Here is a 21,863-nt window from a genome sequence, read left to right as displayed (position 1 = left end):
AAACGTAGTTTGTATGCAATGATTACAGGTACTTAAGATATATGTTTCCGATAGGATCGGTCACTCCTGCGCATCCCACCACCTCAGAGCTCTCTGGCTCCTAGAACACTTTTATTGATGACACTAAGACATATTCCTGTGTCCCCCATTCTATTGCTGCCCTTAGGTTTGCCTGGCCACGTAAGTGCTCCTGAAACAACATTGCTATTGTGTAACCCTCAAAATGTGATTAATTTGACTTCCCTTTTGGCCGCCACAAACCTCCAGTGGAGAAGGGGGGGGGGGGGGGGCAGTAAGGGAGATATAATAAAGCGTTGGTGTTCCTCTTCACTCCTGATGGTGTCCCAACAGTCCCTGGGACACAAGCAAAGGCTTCCCACCAATCCAGACGCTGCTCTGCAGTGCCAGGATTGGTCTGAGCGGCCTTGTTTCCCGCTCAGACAGTGCCTTAGTGCCTGTGGAATTTCTCTAACCCGGCTGTGCAACACAGTGGGGTTGGAGAAACCTAAGTGCGCATGTCTGTTTGGCCGCCCTACGACGCTTGTCAAAACCAACATGTGCACTTTGCAGTGCACACTCCCACTCATCCCTGCCATGTCCGAAAAAGGCCTGCCCCACCCAAGACTCCCTGGCTCAGTCAGTCAGCAGAAAAAAATGATAATATTGCTATATTACGGAGGAGCCTCCCTGCACTAAAGCCAAGACTGTTTACAAGTAGCGGTTGTAAGTGCAGGGCACCACTGTTCTATTTTGAGGACTGGGTCATATTTTTCATCATCAGATTGTGACTCAAGGTAAGAGACAGCAAGGCAGAAAAGTGTGAAAGAAGAAGAGAAGGATCAGAAAACAGTGACAAGGGGCACTAACCTTACGAGCTTTAGGCGTAGGGGGTGGGGGGTCTGCTTGACTTAGAAAGCCCAGTTCATAGTTGATGAAGACTATTCACAATTCAGTCAGTCAGTCAATAGGCTTTATTTTGATAAAATCTTATCTTAAAAAGCAATACATACAATATGGTAAAAACACAGAAAAGAACCATAACAAAGCAATATAATCGATAAAATATACAATAAACAAATGGCATTAATAAATTACCTAAACACACAAATTAAAATCCTCTGATTAAACAATTTATTTAAGCCTTCTTGATCTAATCACCCAGACCCAATTTAAAAACTTTGCCATGCCACACACAATTAAGGGCCGTGTGTCTGACTTCAATATTCTCAAGGCTACCATATAATGCCTAGTACCCAGCTCCTTACATAATGGTTTTAACCACCTAGATCTAGGAGCTTTGTAGGCAGGGCACTCAAACAATAGATGGGCAACCGACTCAGTCCTCTGCGAACAGAAATCACACAAGGGACTAGTTTGAGCCGGGATATTCCAGCGGGAAGTCAGTTCTCCCACTGGTAGGACACCAATTCTAAATTTGATATACAAGGCCCTATCTCTGGGTTTTGAAATTATATCGAGATAGGGTTCCCGAAAGGACACGTCCTTAACCAAGATGAATTCACTGGAAGATCTACATAAATTTGGGATAGAGTTGTTCCTACCCACCACCCAATTCCAAAAAATCTTCTTCAAGGCGGATTTGGGAGGGGCAGACCTGGAATACCATGACTCCCAGAGACCCAATTCCCCCAGCAAAAATTTGACATCCCTTAACCACCCAATTTTTGACCAACCGGGCAGCGATAAAATCTCCCTCAGCCCATCTGCATAACTCACTAATTAAGGGACTCTCCATAGGCGAGCCCAAAGGAGCAAGGGGCGAAGCCTTGCCTGTTCGCTAATAGAGCGGCAGCCCATATCTATAAATAGAGGTAAGGACGGGGTACTATAAGGGAGGGACAACAAGTCTTTCAAAAATTTACTCTCTGAACGTGCTAGCAGGTCAGTATTCTGCAAGCCCCATAGCTCAGCACCAAACAGGGCCGCACTAACCCATCTGGCTGTGTAGATGTCCAGCACAGGAGCAATAGGTTTTGAGGTGGATAATCGTTGTTCTTTAAGAAGAGCCCCTATCGCCCTTTTTTGACTCAGCAACATCTTCTGGAGATGGGAAGTCCACCGCATAGTATCAGTGAGACGAATGCCAAGGTAATCAAACTCCTTGACCCTTTCCAAAGGCACCCGATTTAAAATTGGAGATTTTCCAAGCTTCTTCGGGGGATTAAGGATCAGATATTTAGTTTTATCTGTATTAATTTGAAGACCCCTTTTCTCGCAAAAAGTTTGGAAACTGTCAAGGAGACTTTGTAGGCCCATCGGGGATTTGGAGATGAGCAGGGTGTCATCGGCGAATAGTAAGGTGGGTATTCTCCTGCCCGCCAGGGATGGTGATTCGGTAGGATTTTCCAAAAGATGCTCCACCACTCCATTCACATATAAGGGGAACAGAGTGGGAGCAAGCACACACCCCTGGCGGACACCCCTATTCACCGGTATTCTAGCGGTCTTCTCCCCCTGCTTACCCCACCTCACCTGCGCAAAGTTACCTGTATGAAGCTTCATTACCAAGGATAATAAATATGCGGGCATTCCCATTTCCAACAAAACTTCCACAAACAGCCCCGAGGGACTAGGTCAAATGCAGACCGTAAATCAATAAAGGCAAGATACAAACTGCCTTTGGCCAGGACAACCACTTTCCAATACAAGAGCATCAGTCTAAATGTCTGCTCAATAGTCCCGGTGCCTGATCTAAACCCAGCCTGTAGGTCTGAGAGAATTTTCTTGTCATCTATCCACTGAAGCACTCTCCCCAGAACCACCTTCCCCGCCACTTTCTGGGAAGAATCAATTAGGCTTATGGGCCGGTAATTAGCTGGGTCGTCCCGGCCCCCTTTCTTGAAGATCGGAACGACCTCAGCACCCATCCAGGAATCAGGAAGAGCTGCACCACAGTACGATGCATTTAATAGTGATGAAATAAGTAACCTCCATTCCGTTAGGTTAAGACGGAACAGATCCCCCGGTATCCCGTCTGGGCCTGATGCTTTATTGGGGACAAGAGAGTTAATAACCTTCTCCACCTCCTTGGGCATAAAAGAAACATCTTCGCTCAACCCGAGAAAGCTCAGAGAAGGTAAGATAATCATCCCACTGGTATCATCCTGGGAGGGAGTATAAAGTTTGGAGAAATGGTTAAACCACATCTCCTCAGAGATGTTACAAGTTAACAAAGAGTCAACCGGCCTGTTCCTCGACCTAACTAGGTCCCAAAAGCCTCTCGAGTCTCTCCCAGCACTGGCCATTTTCAAATCACACCAGAACTTATCGTCCCACTCTTTCTTAGCAATACTGATAGCGTACCTATATTCCTTCCTAGCCACGCCAATCAACTCAGAACTCTTAGATTTCACAGCTTCAATTAAAACCCTTTTCGCCCTCCGACATTCCTTGGAATACCATCCATGGTTGCCCCCAGATCCCTACAGACTCTAGTTGGAGAACCCTTATTTCGTATCACAAATAACTCTCCCAGGGCTTCAATACTATCACAAAAAATGGAGGAAATGCCAGGGTAGGTCAGGGGGCCGGTTCCTAGATTTGACATAGCCTTAGTCAAGGTCAGACCTATTTCCTGAACCTTCCCCTCGTCCAAAATAACCTTTTGCCATTTAAGATGCCTCCCACAGTTTGCTGGACAGACTTCCCCAGTTGACCGCAAGACTGGAACTTCTTGAGAGCGAGTAAGGGCTAACAACATAGGGGAAAGTGACAAAGAAAGCGGGTTATGGTCGCTGTCTATAGATGGAAGGATAGCCATGTCAATCATATAAGCCCAAAGCTTAAGGTCCAGTAAAACATAGTCTATTCTAGAGGAATAGCCGACCCTGTTGAACGTATGTGCTCCACAGCGGTCCGAAGTTGTTCTGCCATTCGCCGCCCTTAAGCCATATTCCAAAACTAGGGCATTAAGCTGCATGGCCCGTTTGGACCACCTTTTTATAGGTGCTATTGCTAATGGTGGAATACCCCTCCTCAGGTCCTCCTCTACAATGCCCAGGAAGTCATCTGCAGCAAGAGGCTCAAAGGTGCAATTAAAATCTCCAGCAACCAGAACATGCATGTCAGGACTACACCAAGTAAATTCGTCTTCCAGCCCTGATATAATTGGCGATGACATACCACTATTGCCACCTCTAACATAAATGTTAAAGATTTCCAGGGACCGCCCTCTGTGAGATCCGGTAAGGGAAATTCTCATTTGATCAGGGAACTTGGAAGCCCTAAACCTGATCTGGAGGCCCAACGCAATACTAACCCAGATGAGCAGGCCACCCGAAGGGCGACCTCTCCCTGAGATGGAGGAAATTGCTGGAACAAAATAGGTGGTATAGCCAACCTTATAACAAGGCTCCAGACACCAAGTCTCTTGGAAGATACATATTCCAAAAGACTCAATGAAGATGTTCCAGTCTGGAAGGGCTAAATTTCTGGCGATGCCAGCTATGTTCCAGCTTACAATCCTTAAGTCACCTTTGGTTTTATCTGGAACCACTTGCAGATGTTGTGGGGCCATACTGTGCCCAGCGCGGGACTCACATATTGTGCCCACAGACCCTATCAACATACAATTGTTCTCTAAGTGGCAATAATCCAGTACAGCCTCATTCTTTGTACCAGAAGAAGGGGAAGACAGGGGAGCATAGGAATTGGAAGACGCCATTAAACCCCCTAAATGCATCAAACTACGACTTACAGGAAAAACAACTGGGATAGCAGCCCTCCCCGCAATATGCAGGACTTCAGGTCAACAGCCCCGCCTCTGCCAACGAGGACCTGTACCTGAAAACTGTGAGAACAAACTATGGGGAGGAAAGGTAGAATGGGAATACAATTTGTCCCTTCCCCCCCAGTTCGGAGTGCTATCTGGCCAAAGGGTTGCTTGATACGGATAGAAGTAATTCAGGGTGTGGGTGTTAATTCCTGAGTTACCTTCCCTGTAAAAATGGCTGCAGATGAAGCTGGCTACCCTGGGATCTATAAAATTAACTATAATGCATTCACCCCTCAGATCTTTGGGCCTGATTCCCAGCCAAGTAACCCATCTTACATGAAGGATCTGGCCATCCAAAAAGCTAGGTAACGGTCTATTTTCCCTCAACCAGAACATAGTTTTGTTTTTTAATTCATATACGATTCATATTTACCAGCTTTAAGCACAGGGACCCCAGTTAGTACCACAACAAAGGGTTGGCAATCGGGCGGTAGATTGACATGGGGAATAAGGGTAGCCCCCTCCTCTTCCACTAGCTGCGTATTGGGGGGAAGAACTGAGATGGAGCTTGGCCCCCCATTACCTCCCGTGTTGATGTTAGCGCTAGAACTTCGCACAAAGCTAGGCTTATCAGGACACTGAGGCCCTTTAGCCAAATAAGGGGGGATGTTAGTATTCATAGGGACTGAAGATTGTGCAGGGGTACCTAGAGCTACAAAGTCAGCATTCATGTGTGAACCAGATGGACACCCTAAGGTAGGTACTACTACACACGCATTGGGAGCCCCCCCCCCCGATTCCCCTGATATCGAGGTAAGATCATTCACCTGTACGGGAGATGGAATTTCCTGATGAATTATATTCCCCACCAGCCCGTCTTCCTGTATTTTAAAGTGTAATTTTATTAGGGTTTTGAGAGAAAAAAAGTTGTCCCTGGTGGTCTGTTCGAAACTATCCAGCCGCTCTGTTAAACCCTTTACTCTCTCCAAAACTGGAATAATCATAGATTTTAATAGATGCTCAACCTGAACTAAAGAGGGAAGCTCAGACTGAACACCCATATCTAGACTAGTCTGTGGGATGACGGCCCTCGGCCCTCCTAATAGGCCAATTGACTTGTCACCCGATAGTCCTTGCGGGCCCATAGACAGCTGTCTCTCCTCCACTCCCCACCCCAAAGTGTCCAAACCCCTCTTTATACAAATAGTTTTTGTTTTTTTAGCAGGTTTACGGTTCCTACCCTTCCTTGGACTTGAAATACGCTTCCTTTTGGAGGGAACTACACCAGCTACCTTTGCTGGTGCTGGTTCTATACTAACAAGAGGAATTTTTTGTTGGGCAGAACTAGTCATGGAAACAGGGCGTGCAGAGGACTCAGCCGGCCTCACATCAGGAATAGTGGCCATATGTTCTTTGTGCTTTAGGGATGGGGTGAGCCTGTCCAAGCTTTCCCTCATGGCAGTGACTCTCTGGCCCACATCCCCCAGAGAGTCCACAACCAAGGGCTCAGCTACATGAATGGGAGAGGAAGCTAAGGCCAAAGGCCCCAAAGATGATCGTTTATGAGTGAGGGATTCGCGAGAGAGACGACGCTCAGTGATTACGATCTCTTTGTCGAGAACCGAAAAAGCCCTAGTAATGAACTGATCTATGGTGCCGCTAACGGAACCACCCACCCTCCTCAAACCTTTTCCTGAGCGTGTTGTCATTGGCATGCACAGACCGTAAATGAGTGTAAACAGACCAATGGCAGTCCCTGTAGATGGAACAACGACACAAGGCAGAGGTTAACAAAGCTCTAGTACAGAAAATAATAAACCTTAGAGAGGTGGCCCAGCCCTGCCCCCTCCTGCCCCGGACGGCCACAGACGGCCCCCCCTTTGCCCGGGCTTAGCCCGCCGCTCTCCCGCGACGCGGGATTCAGGACCGTTAAATGGAGTGCAATGGGGTCAGTGGGCGGGGCAGAGCACGAACGCTGACCAGGTGGTACGGGTCACGCAGGGACTCCTGGTAGATGGAGTCCCTGCAGCGTTCCAACGGCCCGCACCTAGCCCTGCGCTCCCCACAGCACACCAGCAGCCCCACCGCAAACAGCGCCTCCCTGGCTGCTCGAAGCGGCACCCACGCAGGGTGCGGCAAGGCATAAGGGTAAAGACAAAGCTCAGTCCGGCGAAGATCCCCAGGACTGCAGCAAATAGGTAAGCTCCTCCTCAACGTCAGCAAAAGAGAGTGTCCCAAAAATAGAAGCACTGTGGGGTGATTTAAAGATCTGCAGAGGCCAGTAGGCGGGGCAGAGCATGAACGCTGACCAGGTGGTACGGGTCACGCAGGGACTCCTGGTAGATGGAGTCCCTGCAGCGTTCCAACGGCCCACACCTAACCCTGCGCTCCCCACAGCACACCAGCAGCCCCACCGCAAACAGCGCCTCCTTGGCTGCTCGAAGCGGCACCCGCGCAGCGGGTGCGGCAAGGCGTAAGGGTAAAGACAAAGTTCAGTCCGGCGAAGATCCCCAGGACCGCAGCAAATAGGTAAGCTCCTCCTCAATGTCAGCAAAAGAGAGTGTCCCAAAAAAAGAAGCACTGTGGGGTGATTTAAAGATCTGCAGAGGCCAGTAGGCGGGGCAGAGCATGAACGCTGACCAGGTGGTATGGGTCACGCAGGGACTCCTGGTAGATGGAGTCCCTGCAGCGTTCCAACGGCCCGCACCTAGGCCTGCGCTCCCCACAGCACACCAGCAGCCCCACCGCAAACAGCGCCTTCCTGGCTGCTCGAAGCGGCACCCGCGCAGCAGGTGCGGCAAGGCGTAAGGGTAAGGGTAAAGACAAAGTTCAGTCCGGCGAAGGTCCCCAGGACCGCTGCAAATACGTAAGCGCCTCCTCAACGTCAGCAAAAGAGAGTGTCCCAAAAATAGAAGCACTGTGGGGTGATTTAAAGATCTGCAGAGGCCAGTAGGCGGGGCAGAGCACGAACGATGACCAGGTGGTATGGGTCACGCAGGGTCTCCTGGTAGATGGAGTCCCAGCAGCGTTCCAACGGCCCGCACCTAGCCCTGCGCTCCCCACAGCACACCAGCAGCCCCACCGCAAACAGCGCCTCCCTGGCTGCTCGAAGCGGCACCCGCGCAGCGGGTGCGGCAAGGCGTAAGGGTAAAGACAAAGTTCAGTCCGGCGAAGATCCCCAGGACCGCAGCAAATAGGTAAGCTCCTCCTCAACGTCAGCAAAAGAGAGTGTCACAATTCAAAAGAGTGTATTTATAAATAATGCAACCATTGCAACACATTTCAGTATATTAAATTATACCACTGCATTGAGTAACAATTGTTGGAAGTGACAGATTCTAGTCATGAACTTAAACATACACATGCCCCTATTCCCACTGCCCTGACAACAATTCTATTTGCAAATCAAGAGGAAAGTCAGTTGTCTTTTGCCCCATACGTGGCCTAGGAGGTGTCTATGGACGGAGTAACATAATTGATTTTTGCTTTTGTGCAGCATCACCCTGAACTGATTTCAAAGTGCTCTCTAGATGATGAAGGAAAAAGAGGCAGTGTGAGAAGAAAATTGTCCAGGATAACACAATGTGATTAAGTGGAAGCCAGGATTTAGGTAGGTTTCCTGTTTTCTCACTGTGCAGTTCAGCCACTACATGGTTGGCTCTTTCTCTCTCCAGTTTTAGATCAAAGGTTCAGTCTTTGCGTTTAATTCTTTGAGGTGCTAATCAGAGCACTGTGATAAGTACATCCGGGCTATGCATGTTTCGCAAGGATTGGTGGTGGTAGTGGTTGGGGTGGGTTATGTTTTAATGCAGAAGCCATAATGAAAACCAAAGAACCCACATTTGGTCAGTGCATTGAAACCATGTGTGTTACATAGCTAAAAGACTATATTCAGTGCCATCCATTCTTGAATTAATTCACAGTGGCGGCTGCCACAAATCCAAAGTGGTGAGCAGGGTGGAGGGGGGGGTGCTAGGGGAATAATAATGAGAAAAAACATACCTGTCCTGCCGCTGATGCTGAGGCTGCCGGCCGCCTCAGTGCTCCTCTCCTCCGGACAGTCACTGGGGCACAAAGCACAGGCTCCCGACCCAAACTAGAAAATGCTCTCATGCTATAGCATTCTTAGAACAAGGGCGACGTCTCGCCCCAAACCAAACGCACTGCGAAGTTGTGCCTGTTGTGGCAGTCAAAAAATGATTTCAAATTTATCAATGTAATCCTTTTAATCCGAACACTTAGCTGACTTCTTTTTAGATCGTATCAATGTTGCATGCACCCACACGTGGAGTGGAATGCCAATTTACTATGTTCTGATGTTAATGGTGGGCCATCCGAACCTCTTCCAAAAACACGAATGACGCAAATTCATCAAAGGCAGTAGTTTATTTATATAAAAACCCAATGCATTTCGGGCAAAGGTTGCCCTTCGTCAGGGGTCACTGTAATAACAAACAAAACAATAATCAATATCAGTTTGAACCATGATTAAAATTGGTCTAACATTCCTGAACAAAGGTCAATATTTTGTGTTTGTAGCTACTTTTTATGATGTCATACATATTGATCCCCCTAAGAATCCCTTAAATATTAGTCTGTGAGTCGAAACACTTAAATTCTATTTGCAACATGGATTGTTCCCAATATGTAGTTAGCGTAACCTCCTTGTGAACCCATAAACTAATGCAGGAAATACAAAATAAATCTGAGAATTTGAACTCTTCATTCCTCTAGAGGCTAGTACTTCTGTGCTCCAGTGAACTCAAACTGCTATCTCCCTTATCTTGACGTGATCTGGCCACCTTTCACTTGATATTAATCTAACAGAACCTTCCTGTCACCCTATGGGTGACTGAGCTTGCGTTATATGTCGCCTCACACTATCATTTCACTCGTGCATGCATCACCGCACTGAGGCGTGTCTCTCTTTCCTAGCTTAAATATCCCTTATTTACTTAATTACTCAACTTGGTACTCATGTGTCTCCCAAACTAAATACACCGCTCCGTACCTGCCATAAACGTAAAAAGTGGCCCTCTTCATGTCCCGTCCATCGGAACGTGCGCTCCCCTCGAGGATGTAATCAACGAACGATCTTTCCCTCCCACCTGAAATCTGTATTTAAACACTCGTTCCTGTCTCTCATTGCTCCCTATTGGTTCACAGTCTCAACGCTTCCCGCAATCCTGATGACGATTACAACAAACAACATGCAAAAAACTTCATTTCCCACAATGTCACATAATGTTTGGCAAGAAAATGACCACTTGTGGTTTCTTAATAGTTCAGATAAAATACCCTCATTTGAATGTCTGTTTACTGAAGTGATATGTTATTCAGTGCAAATAAAGGTTTCTTAAGGTTATTCCAAATAAATAAAATGCCGACTTGTGTGATGAACCACGGTATCTCGCCACGTGTGGATTCCAACGACGTTGATGAATTTTAATTATTCTTCTATTTTGGTCTGCGGTGCTATCCCGACGTAAGGCAGTAAATTCAACAAGAAGGATTAGGATGTGGGATGCACTCAATTTTAACGTAGCTTCTCCTTTGTTATCAAAGAATGCGTGCTGATTGGTAGTTACCCTGCCCGACTCACAGACTAATATTTAAGGGATTCTTAGGGGGATCAATATGTATGACATCATAAAAAGTAGTTACAAACACAAAATATTGACCTTTGTTCAGGAATGTTAGACCAATTTTAATCATGGTTCAAACTGATATTGATTATTGTTTTGTTTGTTATTACAGTGACCCCTGACGAAGGGCAACCTTTGCCCGAAATGCATTGGGTTTTTATATAAATAAACTACTGCCTTTGATGAATTTGCGTCATTCGTGTTTTTGGAAGAGGTTCGGATGGCCCACCATTAACATCAGAACATAGTAAATTGGCATTCCACTCCACGTGTGGGTGCATGCAACATTGATACGATCTAAAAAGAAGTCAGCTAAGTGTTCGGATTAAAAGGATTACATTGATAAATTTGAAATCATTTTTTGACTGCCACAACAGGCACAACTTCGCAGTGCGTTTGGTTTGGGGCGAGACGTCGCCCTTGTTCTAAGAATGTTATTCCAGTTGCTACTTGGGCAGGGCAACTACCAATCAGCACGCATTCTTTGATAACAAAGGAGAAGCTATGTTAAAATTGAGTGCATCCCACGTCCTAATCCTTCTCATGCTATAGCAAGCATGTGAGCAGTGCCGGGATTGGCCTGAGCAGCCTGGAATGATGCTACGTCAGGCACCTGTGCCATTTTTCCACCCGGCTGTGCAACACAGATTGGTTGGAGAAATGTAAGTGTACATGAAGGTTTGGCCGTCATAAGACGATTATCAAAAATGACGTGTACACTTACAGTGCACAACTCTCTTCCTCCCTACCATGGCCCGGCCCCGCCTTGCCCCACCCTAGATTCCATGGCTGTCTCAGTCAGCGGAAAATAAAATGAACATATTGCTTTACTATCATTTTATTTTTCGCTGACTGAGCAGTGGGGTGATGCTTTTGAGCCATTACGGAGGAGCCGCCCCTGTTAATTCATCAATCCACTCCTCAGCCATCAAATTATTCGTTCATTCATAGACCATGTCTCCAACCTCTATCCATCCATTCAATAAATGGACAAGGCTCTATAGTGAAAAATGTGTTGTAAAACATATAATATTTGCATTTTGTTTTCCGAAAAAAAATTTGTTGAGGGGGAGAACCCCCTATACGCCCCTTGTAGTGGTCAGGCTCACTTGCTGAGCTCGCTCGCTACGCCCGCTCACTCCATGCAGTATAAATCAAGGTTGAGATAAAAAAAATTGCCAGGGCTGCTTTTGGTTCCCTGAGTGTAGGAGGGTAAAAAAGGCATGAGGTTGAATCAAGGCTAGGCACGCTTGGGATTTGGCATTCCCAATGTTTGGCGGTGCTGGCAGCGCACTTCTAAGAAAAACTCTTGCCCATTCCACTTTTATTTTCTTACAATTTAAGCAAAAAAAGCTCCAGTGCTGGCACTGAATCCCCTGAAGACTGATCTCCTGCATGCCATGATATAGAAATGTTTACATTGGCCTAGTTGTGAGGGGTTGTAGCAGGTTTGGAGAGATACATTTTTGAGGCAAAGGTGGAATTTTCTAGATTTGATTGTAAAGGATGCCATCTTGGTAGAGCTTCAGCCTTAAGATAACCAATCTCTAAGATAATAATGGCAAGATGCTTTCTCATAAAGTGAAAGGAACCTGGACAATGTAGAAGAAGGCTGGCTCTTCAAAAGAGAAGAGTTGCCTTCCAAGATGGCTGATAGTAGGGCCCTCACCATGTTGGTGTTCAGCACCACATGTGATCAAGCAGATACAACATGGCTTTGCAGACCACTATGGGGTACTGAGGGCAGTTAAAGTCGCCTTACACTACCCATGCAGTGCATTAGACAGCCCTGGGCCTGTGCACTGGCGTCTGACTCAAACATTCTCTAAACATTGCACATTCTACCAGGACATACTAGGGGACTGTCTCTTGTAGTTCCAAATCAAAGTAATAGCGCGGACAGTGCTGGGCAGATTGGGGCAGAGTCATGGCGCACTTAACGCACACAGACGGATGAGAGTAGGTCCTCTTCAGGTAACAAACAACCAGACAACCAGTGGCATAACGGAAAATGATGGGGCCTCCTTGCAGAATGTGATGATGGCCCCTTAAGTCTCTTATATCTCATAAAGATACATTGGCCTTAAGATGAATGGGGACTACTTGAAGGATTAGGGACCCCTTGAAGGCTTGGACCCCCTGCCCCCCCCCCCCCCCCCCCCCCCCCCCCCTGGCACGTCAGGCGCTGCAGGGACTTGTGTTATGCCTCTGCAAATATCGTTAAGCTAGACAAATTTATTTGTAAACACTCAGATGCATAGCTTTTTGGCACTAAGGGAATATTGCATGACAATGTCTAGATTCGGTGTTGTAAGACTTCTAAGCATCCAAACTTCAAAAGTCCACTGTCCTCTGGTGTACAAGATGATGGTCTCCCTGAAGGCTGTTCTTTGTCCATGGTGGGCATGACAGCCCACCCAACCCCTTGGCTCAGGATTCTTTACAGGAAGCCTGTCCTTTTTTGGCTGAAGGGGGTGGCCCTCAATCCCCTACCTTTATTAAATATGGGATCCCCCTGCCTGAGTTAACATTCACCCTCAGTGTGTGGTGCTTCCTGCTGCCTGGTAATGGTAGCATGGTCTTCACCTTTGTCTGCCCTGGACCTACACATCACAAGATGGCTTCACAGTGGCCACAAAGAGAGAAGATGTATGTCTCCCTGGTTGGGAGAAAACTTTGGATTTTAAGGAATGCAGAACTCTGGTTGGCTCAGGCTTCCTCCCATGTTACTAGTGTTAATGCTGGCACTCACACCACTGACTTGTAATCATCTGAAAGTCATCAAGCACCAGCCGAAAGCAAGCATTTTGTCAGAGACACAACCTATGCTTGGTTTCCAGCTTCCCACCCAGGTTGGTGGCATGCCTGCATTCCTGGAGACCTTTGTGCTGTGCTCTGTTTCAAAAAGAAGTTGGTCTGAACTGCAAGGACTGGAGCTGTCCTCACCACTTCAAGAGCTGCACAGGGTCCATCTGGCTGAAGACCCTGCATGGAGAATGTCTCAGGGAACTGAGATCACCCAAGATCCATGAGATCCCAGCATCCATTCAGACCTAAATGCAAGACAATGTCCTAAACACACTTTGCCTGGGTTGTGGAGCTGTAGATATGATCCCCGGCATCACCACTAGTGACCTAGAATGCCCTTGGCCCTGCCTGCCTTCCTAGAGTGTGCGAATCTGCTCTTTATAACCCCAGAGAGTTGGAGTCTGATCTCAGTGCCTGGAGCCAACTGTCATGATTTTGCAACTGCCTGAGTCATCTCTCGTGCCTGTACTGTACTAGAGCTGTAACTTTAAAGAGCTGTTGTTGGTACTAACTGTAAAGCCCATTTCCCACCAGGAACTGTACAAGTTGTCAAGTTTAGTGGATGTTCCCATTTAAATGGATCCCCCTTGCCACCGGGTATACCAGCCTGCAAAGGCTATTATTGTGATTTGAGCCCCAAGATTTGGTGTCCCGCTGTGCTATTTCACTACTAAATCTGCCCCTGTGAAAACACTGAGATCAGTTTGCACCATCACTGCTCTGTAAAAACGTAAACTGTGTCCACCTGCATATCCGTTTCTGGGCCTTTGCTCAGGGCTTAATTTGAGCCAGTTGTTTCTGGTGCTCGGCACCAGCACTTAAATGTTAGCACCGGCGCTTACACAGTAGGGAATAATCTCCTAGGCAACTCAATGTTGTTGAACTCAGTGTAACAGATCAAAACTGCACAAATATATGCTATCTACCATCCGCCTAAATATAAAGTTGTGGCAATTCCTGACAAAGGCGCATTTTGCGCCGAAACGCACGTCGAAGACTTAACTACTGCCACATTTTGGTTTTTATTGTATTTTTATGAAGAGAAATTATGTTCTGAATAAATATTGCCTGTTTTCTGCATTTTTTAAATAATGAAGATGATAAATATGAATTTGATAATTGAAGATGAAATAATTTGAAATATATTTGTGCAGTTTTGATCTGTCACACTAAGTTCAACAACATTGAGTTATATATCATAGTGTTCAGTTGCCTAGGAGATTATTCTCTACTGTATATTTACCCTGTCCTAGGAATTGTTTTACCAATTTGTCAGGGGGTCCTTGTTACCCACATCAGCACCGGCGCTTATGACAGTCTGCCACATGGTGGCGCTGTTTGTCTAATTTATAGATGAGCACAAGAACAGTTGGTTATTAATTCAATAAACATTCAAAATTACTAATACATGCCACCCATACCATTATTATGGCTTTAGGGGGCTGGGATAGTCTGTGTTGTCACAATTGTAGTAGTGCGATTGTTAGTAATTTTATAGCTACTGTCATTGGCAGCGCTTGCAGGAGCAACGGGTGGTGCAAGCTGCAGTAGCCTCCTGACGAGGGACCTGGCACTTATTTTTTTTATTACAAATTAAGCACTGCCTATGGTCACCATTGAACGGGACACCAAGGCCCTCAGGTCAAGGCAGCGCTACATAAAACTCTTAAATAAATAAATATGTCTTGCTTCACGGAAGCCCACTAGCCAAAAGTGTGAAAAACTAACATAGTCTCGTTTTCTCTCCATTATGCAGAGTTCCATCTGCATCAATCCCTGAATTTGCATGTTTCCATTTCTTTCCCTTTGTTTGCATTTTTGTCCTTGTGATTATCTGTTGTAATTTATTTCCTGCCATGTAGTCCTGGGCTGCATGTTACACATGCTCTTGTTTCACTATAAAGCGCACCGACGCCCTTGTTCGTTGTATGCACAACTGCATAAGTTAATATATTGGTACAGCAGGTAGACGTGTTTATTTTAAGGATTAGACCTGCTGTCCCTGCTGGAAGGTGCTTTGGCCTCCTTTTCTCCTTCTTGACCTCTGTTCAATTTAGATGCCTGCCCCATTATGTTACTTAATTGGTGCTGTGTCCTAAAAATACAATACAAGATCAGTTTATAGTAAGCAATTGCGGCTGGTTTGGCTTTCTGTTTTTTTGCTCTTCCGATTTATGATTTCTTTGTTCTTTAGATGCCTAAAGTTGGCGCAGCACCATTTTAATTGTTTTTTGCATCAGTCGCACTCTTGGGCGTATATGGAAGAGGACTGACATAAGACGTGTGAAGCAGAAGCAGGAACCTGAACCGGGGGTAGGAGCCTAGACAGGTGGTCCTGGTGCTCTCGGCGTAATGGTGGGGGCCTGACACTCACACTCCACTTCTCTCCATTCCTCTTTCCCACCAAGTTTCCTCCTTTCATCCTCTTTCCCTTCTATGCTTGTGACCAACTCCTTCCCTTACCTTCGGTTATTCTACCACTTCCCTCCTTATTTCTCTCCCTCTCACTCCTCTGCTCGACCACCTCCCCCTTCCCCTCTTCTCTCACTCACCACTCCCTCTACCTTTCGATCTCTCTGTCGCAGCTTCCCCTTTCCTTTCTCGACCCTCTCTCCTCTCACCCAACACTCCCTCTACCTTTCTCTCTGTCCACCCAGCTCAATTCCTTTCTCTGCACACTCTCTCCTTTCTCCCACATCCCTCTACCTTTCTAAGTCTCTGTCCACCCAGCTCCCCTTTCCTGGATCTACATTCTCTCTCCTCTCACCCACCACTCTCTACTAGAGTGATGCCATCTATATTCTATGTGCGAGAAAGAAGCACCCATTCCTTGCACACAAGGGAACGCGCGGGCATCTTGAAAGTAAAACAGGCTTCTTTAAGTGGAAAAACAAAGATGTGCATGTGGCTGGAATTAAAGGTGTGTGCTTTTTTTTAAGCTACCTACACCATTATCATATGAAATCTCTTTATTTCATAACTACACTTTCACAATTGCTTTATCAACTCTCTTGCTTCCTTAAATTTGCTTAAATGCACCATTTGTCTGCTCTTTTTTTCCCCGAATCTCCCCGAAACCCACCATATGGTGGCTGGACTTGCTCGCTACACTCCCTCGCCTCCGGGCACTCATACAAAACTTTTACGCCCTACCACTTTCAAATGTCACCAGCCGCCACTGCTCAATTGAGAGTTTGTCTGCTAACACCGCACTCCCACAGTTTTCCCCCTATAAACACCGGCAGGGCAAACCCTCCAAAATGTATTGAGTGAACAAGGCCCAATAACTATGGAAACAGGCAGATGTTGGTGTGTTAAGCACCAAAATTGGCATGTTGCCTCCCTTTCTCTGGAACACACTTATAATTGGGAGTTATTTTTTAAACCCAACAAATTCTAAACCAGTAGTCGGATTTTGTCTGGTCTGAAAAATATTGCCTCAGACATTGGGCTACTCGTAATAAGAGCCTTCAACTTTTGTTACTCAAACTCTACCATTGACGTGACTTGGATGGAACCATTGCTGATTGGATGGCGGGTTTATGGAACCAGGAACGTTTCCTAATTTTGACAAGAAACTAAGGGGCTTATTTTCAAGGCCCCTGCGCCACATTTGCGTCTTTTTTAACATGGGTAAAGTGACGCAAAAGTGGTGCAAGGGGTTTGTAAATCTGCCCCTAAGCACAGGAGATTACAGCCCACTTGACTCTTGAGTTTTGAAACCAGAGCCATACACTATTGAAGCTGAGGACCAGACGTGTCACAGCAAGGTGTCTGCATTGTATCCTCCTTGTGTGCACTTCTGGCCCATTGACTGAGATCTTGTTTATAAAAAAATTGTAAAACCAAGGCGGCCCATGTGCAGCCTCTTCTAATAGCATCAGTAAAAAGGCTAATGTTATAAAATAAATCTCTCAGCTAGGGTTATAAAAACATTTGGTGTACTGTCTGGGGTCCTGAAGGGGATAGTATCTTCTGGTTTTCAATGTTTATCATATTTTTAACTGCTCTTTTGTTTATATGTAAATTAAGTCTCCTTCTTGTTTGAAGATTTAGCACAGACTGTGCATTCATTCAAAGTGATGCCATGCAATGCAAAGTCTTGCAGCGGTATTTACTTTCCAATGCAAAGCGTATTTTGCACTGGATAGTTGCCCTTTTCTCAGCACAAATAGTACTTTGCACCCCTTTGCTTGGTGACACTTGGGCAGACCTGCACAAGCATCCATAGTTTTTGACTAAAAGCCCTATCTTCAAAGATAGCCAGATTTGGCTTTGCGTCAAAAACCTGCAAAGTACATGGAGGCAGGGACATCTCAAGGATTCCGGGGGCCCAGGGCCAAACATATTTTGGGGGCCCGTGTTCGAACGAGCTTTAAATTTATGATCCAGCTTCAGTTCTTTTATGCCCTCTCTGCCCACTGCACAGGCACACTGGTCCAAATTATAAATCTGTTTGCATCTTATATTCAGGGACAGTGACGTGTTTTTTTCGGTATAATAATGCAGCAACAGCTCACTAATATTATTGCAAAAATTCTTTGTGACCCCCTCCCATTTCTCAAATATGAGGTCATGTTTTGATCTAAAACAAGCTTTTTATAGATGTTGCATGGTTTTTAAAAACAAACTTCTCTCTGCAAAATGTCAGTAATAGAAGCCCATATATCACTCACACTAAAAATAAATTGAAGGAAAATTGTATGTAAAAAGTCTGTTTAAGAATTATTCAAAGTCATCATGACAAGACTCCCAACAAAGCAGAGCAGGCTCTATCTGGGGGCCCCCTGAAAGGCTGGGGCCCTGGGCCAGAGCCCACTTTGCCCAGGCCTTAAAACGTCTCTGCATGGAGGGGCCCCCCTCTGGACTCAGTCAGGAGCTCTCAGGCCAGCATACTGTGCTGAGGGGACCCATGGAGCTCTCCCCCCCCCCCCCGCACTGCAGGGGCCTTTGTTACACCACTGATGCTCCTATGGTAGACATTAAACACACGGCAGCCCAGGGGATGACCGCAGCACCAAGCCACTTTTATTAAATATGGATCTACACTGCTTTCTCTCCCTTGCCCAACACAAGCTGCGTTGCACTAAAATGTGGGGTAGGTGACATTTTTAAGGGGGGCTGGAACATTTTCGATTTAGAGTATATGTGAATGCTCTCCTCTGTTCAGAGTTGAGTAAACCACACAAGGAACGGCGTGTTTTAAAGGTGTAAAATATTTTATTAACGTCAGAACACACTGAAAACCCAATATCTACAGGCTCCTGTCCACAGACCTCACTGCCTTCTGCACACAGTGTCTCTAGTGGTAGTGCTTGGACAGTGCAGCACAGGTCACTGCCAGGAACTTCTCCCAGGCCGCGTGGTACTGCACAGTGCAGCGGGCTCCCAGCTTGCGCGCCAAGACAATCACCAGACAGTTTGCCAGGAGCTGGGTGGGAAATAAAAAGAGTTAGTGAACATGTCAACGACTGAGAAACCACCACAGCCAACATTTGCTTGGAAAGAAGAACTTCTTAATAGAGATTTTTACTAAGAATAAATAGGTTTAGGAGCTTTAAAGACAGACACCATTCACTCTTCTCCAAAACACCACAAGGGCTAAAAGAATTGCTTCTGCACTTTGGGGGACTTCTCAGTGGTAGAGGGGTCTCTCTCTCTAAATAGAAATATATCTATCTATCTATATATGTATATATGTGTGTGTGTATATATATATATATAACACAACATAATTATGTATATATATATATATATCTATATATATATATACACATACATAATTATATCATAGCCTCACTCTCTAACTTACCTCCTTTCTGGCTCGTTATTTTTCTTGCACTCTGTTCCAATCTGAATCCCCACCAGTCTCTCTCCCTGTCTCTCTCACGTTCTTTTTTTAAACTTTATTTAATTTAAAGATTTTATTAGGCACTGGGACAGTCTCATTATCTGTCTCGTCCTTCGTCTGTCTCTCTCACTGTCTGTTTCTAGCTGACTTTGCCCATCTCTTTATCTTCATGACTTTAGCCCCCTCCTCTCTCCCTCTTTATTTTTATTCTCCCAGTCTCCCTCCAAGCCTTGGTGGTTCTCGCTGCCATTCGGGGTGTCAGACCCCCATGACGGGTGCTTCCTCTCTCATTACATGCATTCTCATGGGGGTGCTGTCTTGCTTGGTTAGTCAAACCTCGGGGGACATCAGTGCTCTCCATGATGTCATTGCTCAGGGGCTACTCCTGCCCTCTGTGTGTCCTTGCGTGGTTTGTCACTTTGCCGTTCCCTGAGGACAATCTTCTTGGGAGCTCTCCATCTCAGACAGAGTGTCAGTCCTCAGGACACGCTCCCTCCTTGGGGGATCGTTCTCTGGGTGTGCTCTGAAACTTGATCTCCCTGTGGGTGGCTGTCAGGGGGTCCACTCTCTCTCCTAGGATCCCCATAGGGCTATTTTGCTACTCTACGAGCTCAGCTAAAAATAGGGTGCAGAATTGTGATCACTAAAGGAAGTAGTTCACACAGGGGTGCTCACTCTGTCCACGGGGCTTAGGCGTAAGGAACAGTCCCCTTGCTCCAGTGAAGGAGGTGTCCTCTCCATCTATGAGTCGAAACTCTAGTGGGTGGTTTTCTCCACCTATGAAGTCAGTCACCAGGGGGTGGTGGCCTCCCTCCCTTAGGTCCCACTCCATGAATGTGTGCATTGGTCCTCCTTTGGACCACTTCGAGGAGGCATTCAATCCTTCCCGGGCTTTTTCCTTTAGCAGGTGTGGTCGAGGTCAGGTTGTCCTCTAACTTCACGTGGGGTGTAGGGTATCCTCATGCAGTTGTTCCCTTCCCTCGCTTAGGTAAATATCTGATAGGAGTTGTGGGGGTCATCCCTCCTTCTCTCGGTTCCTTCCTAAAAGATCAGTTTCAGAGTGACCACAGTTGGGACCGAGGTTGAGCATTTCTCCCTCCCGCAGGGCAGGGTCCTCGAGCAGTCCATTCCCTCACAGCGGTGATTTTAACCGAACCCTTCTCTCCTTACCTTGAAGTTCTGGGGGTCCACATGGAGTTTGTCTGCGTGCACCTCGCTCAGGTGGGCCAGTGTGTGCTTGATGTCATCAATGTGATTGACGGCCTCTCCGAGGGCAGACAGGACCTTCTTGCCGTGGGCCTTGACCTTGGGATTGGCAAGGATGGCGGCTGCGCTGGACAGGTCCCCGAAGGTCGGGAAGTACCTCTTGGTCCAGGGGAAGACGATCAGCACCCTGCCAGAGAGGAGAAATAATCGTGTCAATAGATGGGGTTAATCTCTGAGAAGATTTATTATGTAGTGATTACTAGTGACTAAACAAAAAATAAATAACAAATAATATGCCGCCAAAGACAAAAATATAGAAATAAACCAAAAGAGAGATACTCTTTGAGTATAAACAGCTCCTTTCTTAGGTTCTAAGGTGCTGCAGTTCAGGGAGAGGAAAGGGAGGAGGTTTTTCTCAGAAGCCTGGAGCGGACGCTGCAGAATATTCAAGTTTCCAAATACCACGTTTTGTCTAGTCTTATTCCACACCTCATGCCTCTATTCATCCATACACTTCCTGACCCTCTATCTCATTCTTACAGGTTCTTTTTCACCCCTGCTGTCTCCCTGTATCACTGTTGTTCTGACATTCTCTCCCTTTCCCCCTTTTCTGCCTCTCTCACTTGTTCTGGGTCAAAGTCTAATGATGACAAACTATGGAATAATAATAAAGCTAAGTAGATATTTAAAATAAAAATAATAAAAAATAAGGCAAGTTTCCAAATAAGAGTGTCCGTGGGCCCCACCTGCAACCATTGTCTCAAAGTAAGCACAGGTCTGGCAAAAGCAAGGGTCTTAATGAACAAGGACTAATCCCCCGCATGGCTCTGGTGGTACGGTCTGGAATGGAACATACGGTGTTATCGCGAGACTTGCAGAAGCTAAACCCGTATTATTGAATTTGGTGGGACCTGCAAGGGTGAATGAAGATGGATGCAGCGGCCTATTGGAGGCCTAGGAGAGGACGGCCAGGAAGGAAAAGCAGAGATATTAACCATTTGCAAAAAATATTACAATGTGTAAGTAGAAGCAATGGAAAAGGTTGGAAATGTGAAAGCAGAGAGAGAGAAAGCATAGTTGGGACACGCGTGCCGAGGCAAGGCGTAACAACGTAAGCTGTTTGTAGCAAGACTGGTTGTGTGGCGAAAAGAAGACAACAATTGTTTGTTCATATTGTTAGTACCTGGCTAGGGTTTCATGGCCGTCCGCCTCCACGTCCACCTCCTTCCAAACGCAAGCGATGGCGGCCTTCTCTTCGGCTGTCCAGTGAACCATCTTTACTTCCGGTGCTGGGCGCGCGGGGCTGGCGGAGTCAGATTCGGCTTCTGGAAGCTGCGTCTGCTGGGTGGCTGGGAGACTCGGAGATTTATATGGACCGCTGCCAGGCCCACCCTGGGCCCTCGTTCTGCTGAGTCATGCCAAACCCACTTATCAGTCTTTCCAGTCCCCTCACCCATCCCATCCTGACGTCACTTGCCAACCGCAGGCCTTTAAAAAAATGTTTTATCGTCACAACAAACCTCCAGCATACAGATCTAATTAAGATACTACTTCTGCAGGTGGGGAGTCTGCTGTGTGCCCTCTTGAACGCCATCCCGCTCAACTTTTGTGCAAAATG

General features: G+C 46.4%; 1 protein-coding gene across 1 annotated transcript; it reads right to left on the bottom strand.

Annotated features, from left to right (window-relative positions):
* Positions 1 to 18,388: 18,388 nt before the first annotated feature.
* Positions 18,389 to 21,597, bottom strand: LOC146811325 (hemoglobin subunit gamma-like). Its single transcript, XM_085618411.1, has 3 exons — positions 21,429 to 21,597; positions 20,210 to 20,432; positions 18,389 to 18,619 (listed from the first exon to the last, which is right to left on the bottom strand). Exons 1-3 carry the CDS (start codon positions 21,518 to 21,520, stop codon positions 18,491 to 18,493), a joined length of 444 nt encoding a protein of 147 aa, XP_085474537.1. The 5' UTR covers positions 21,521 to 21,597; the 3' UTR covers positions 18,389 to 18,490.
* Positions 21,598 to 21,863: the final 266 nt, after the last annotated feature.

Source organism: Triturus cristatus, chromosome 7 (genome assembly GCF_964204655.1).
Source record: "Triturus cristatus chromosome 7, aTriCri1.1, whole genome shotgun sequence".
Taxonomy (NCBI): Eukaryota; Metazoa; Chordata; class Amphibia; order Caudata; family Salamandridae; genus Triturus; species Triturus cristatus.
Note: the sequence above shows the minus strand (reverse complement) of the source record. Positions and strands in the feature narration are given on the sequence as shown.

Excerpts from the sequence above, each read along its gene's own strand:
- LOC146811325 (XM_085618411.1), bottom strand. The coding sequence starts at position 21,520 with ATGGTTCACTGGACAGCCGAAGAGAAGGCCGCCATCGCTTGCGTTTGG. Across the intron at positions 20,433-21,428 it reads GGCCATGAAACCCTAGCCAG|GGTGCTGATCGTCTTCCCCT; the intron begins GTACTAACAATA and ends CCTCTCTGGCAG. Across the intron at positions 18,620-20,209 it reads TGGACCCCCAGAACTTCAAG|CTCCTGGCAAACTGTCTGGT; the intron begins GTAAGGAGAGAA and ends TTTCCCACCCAG.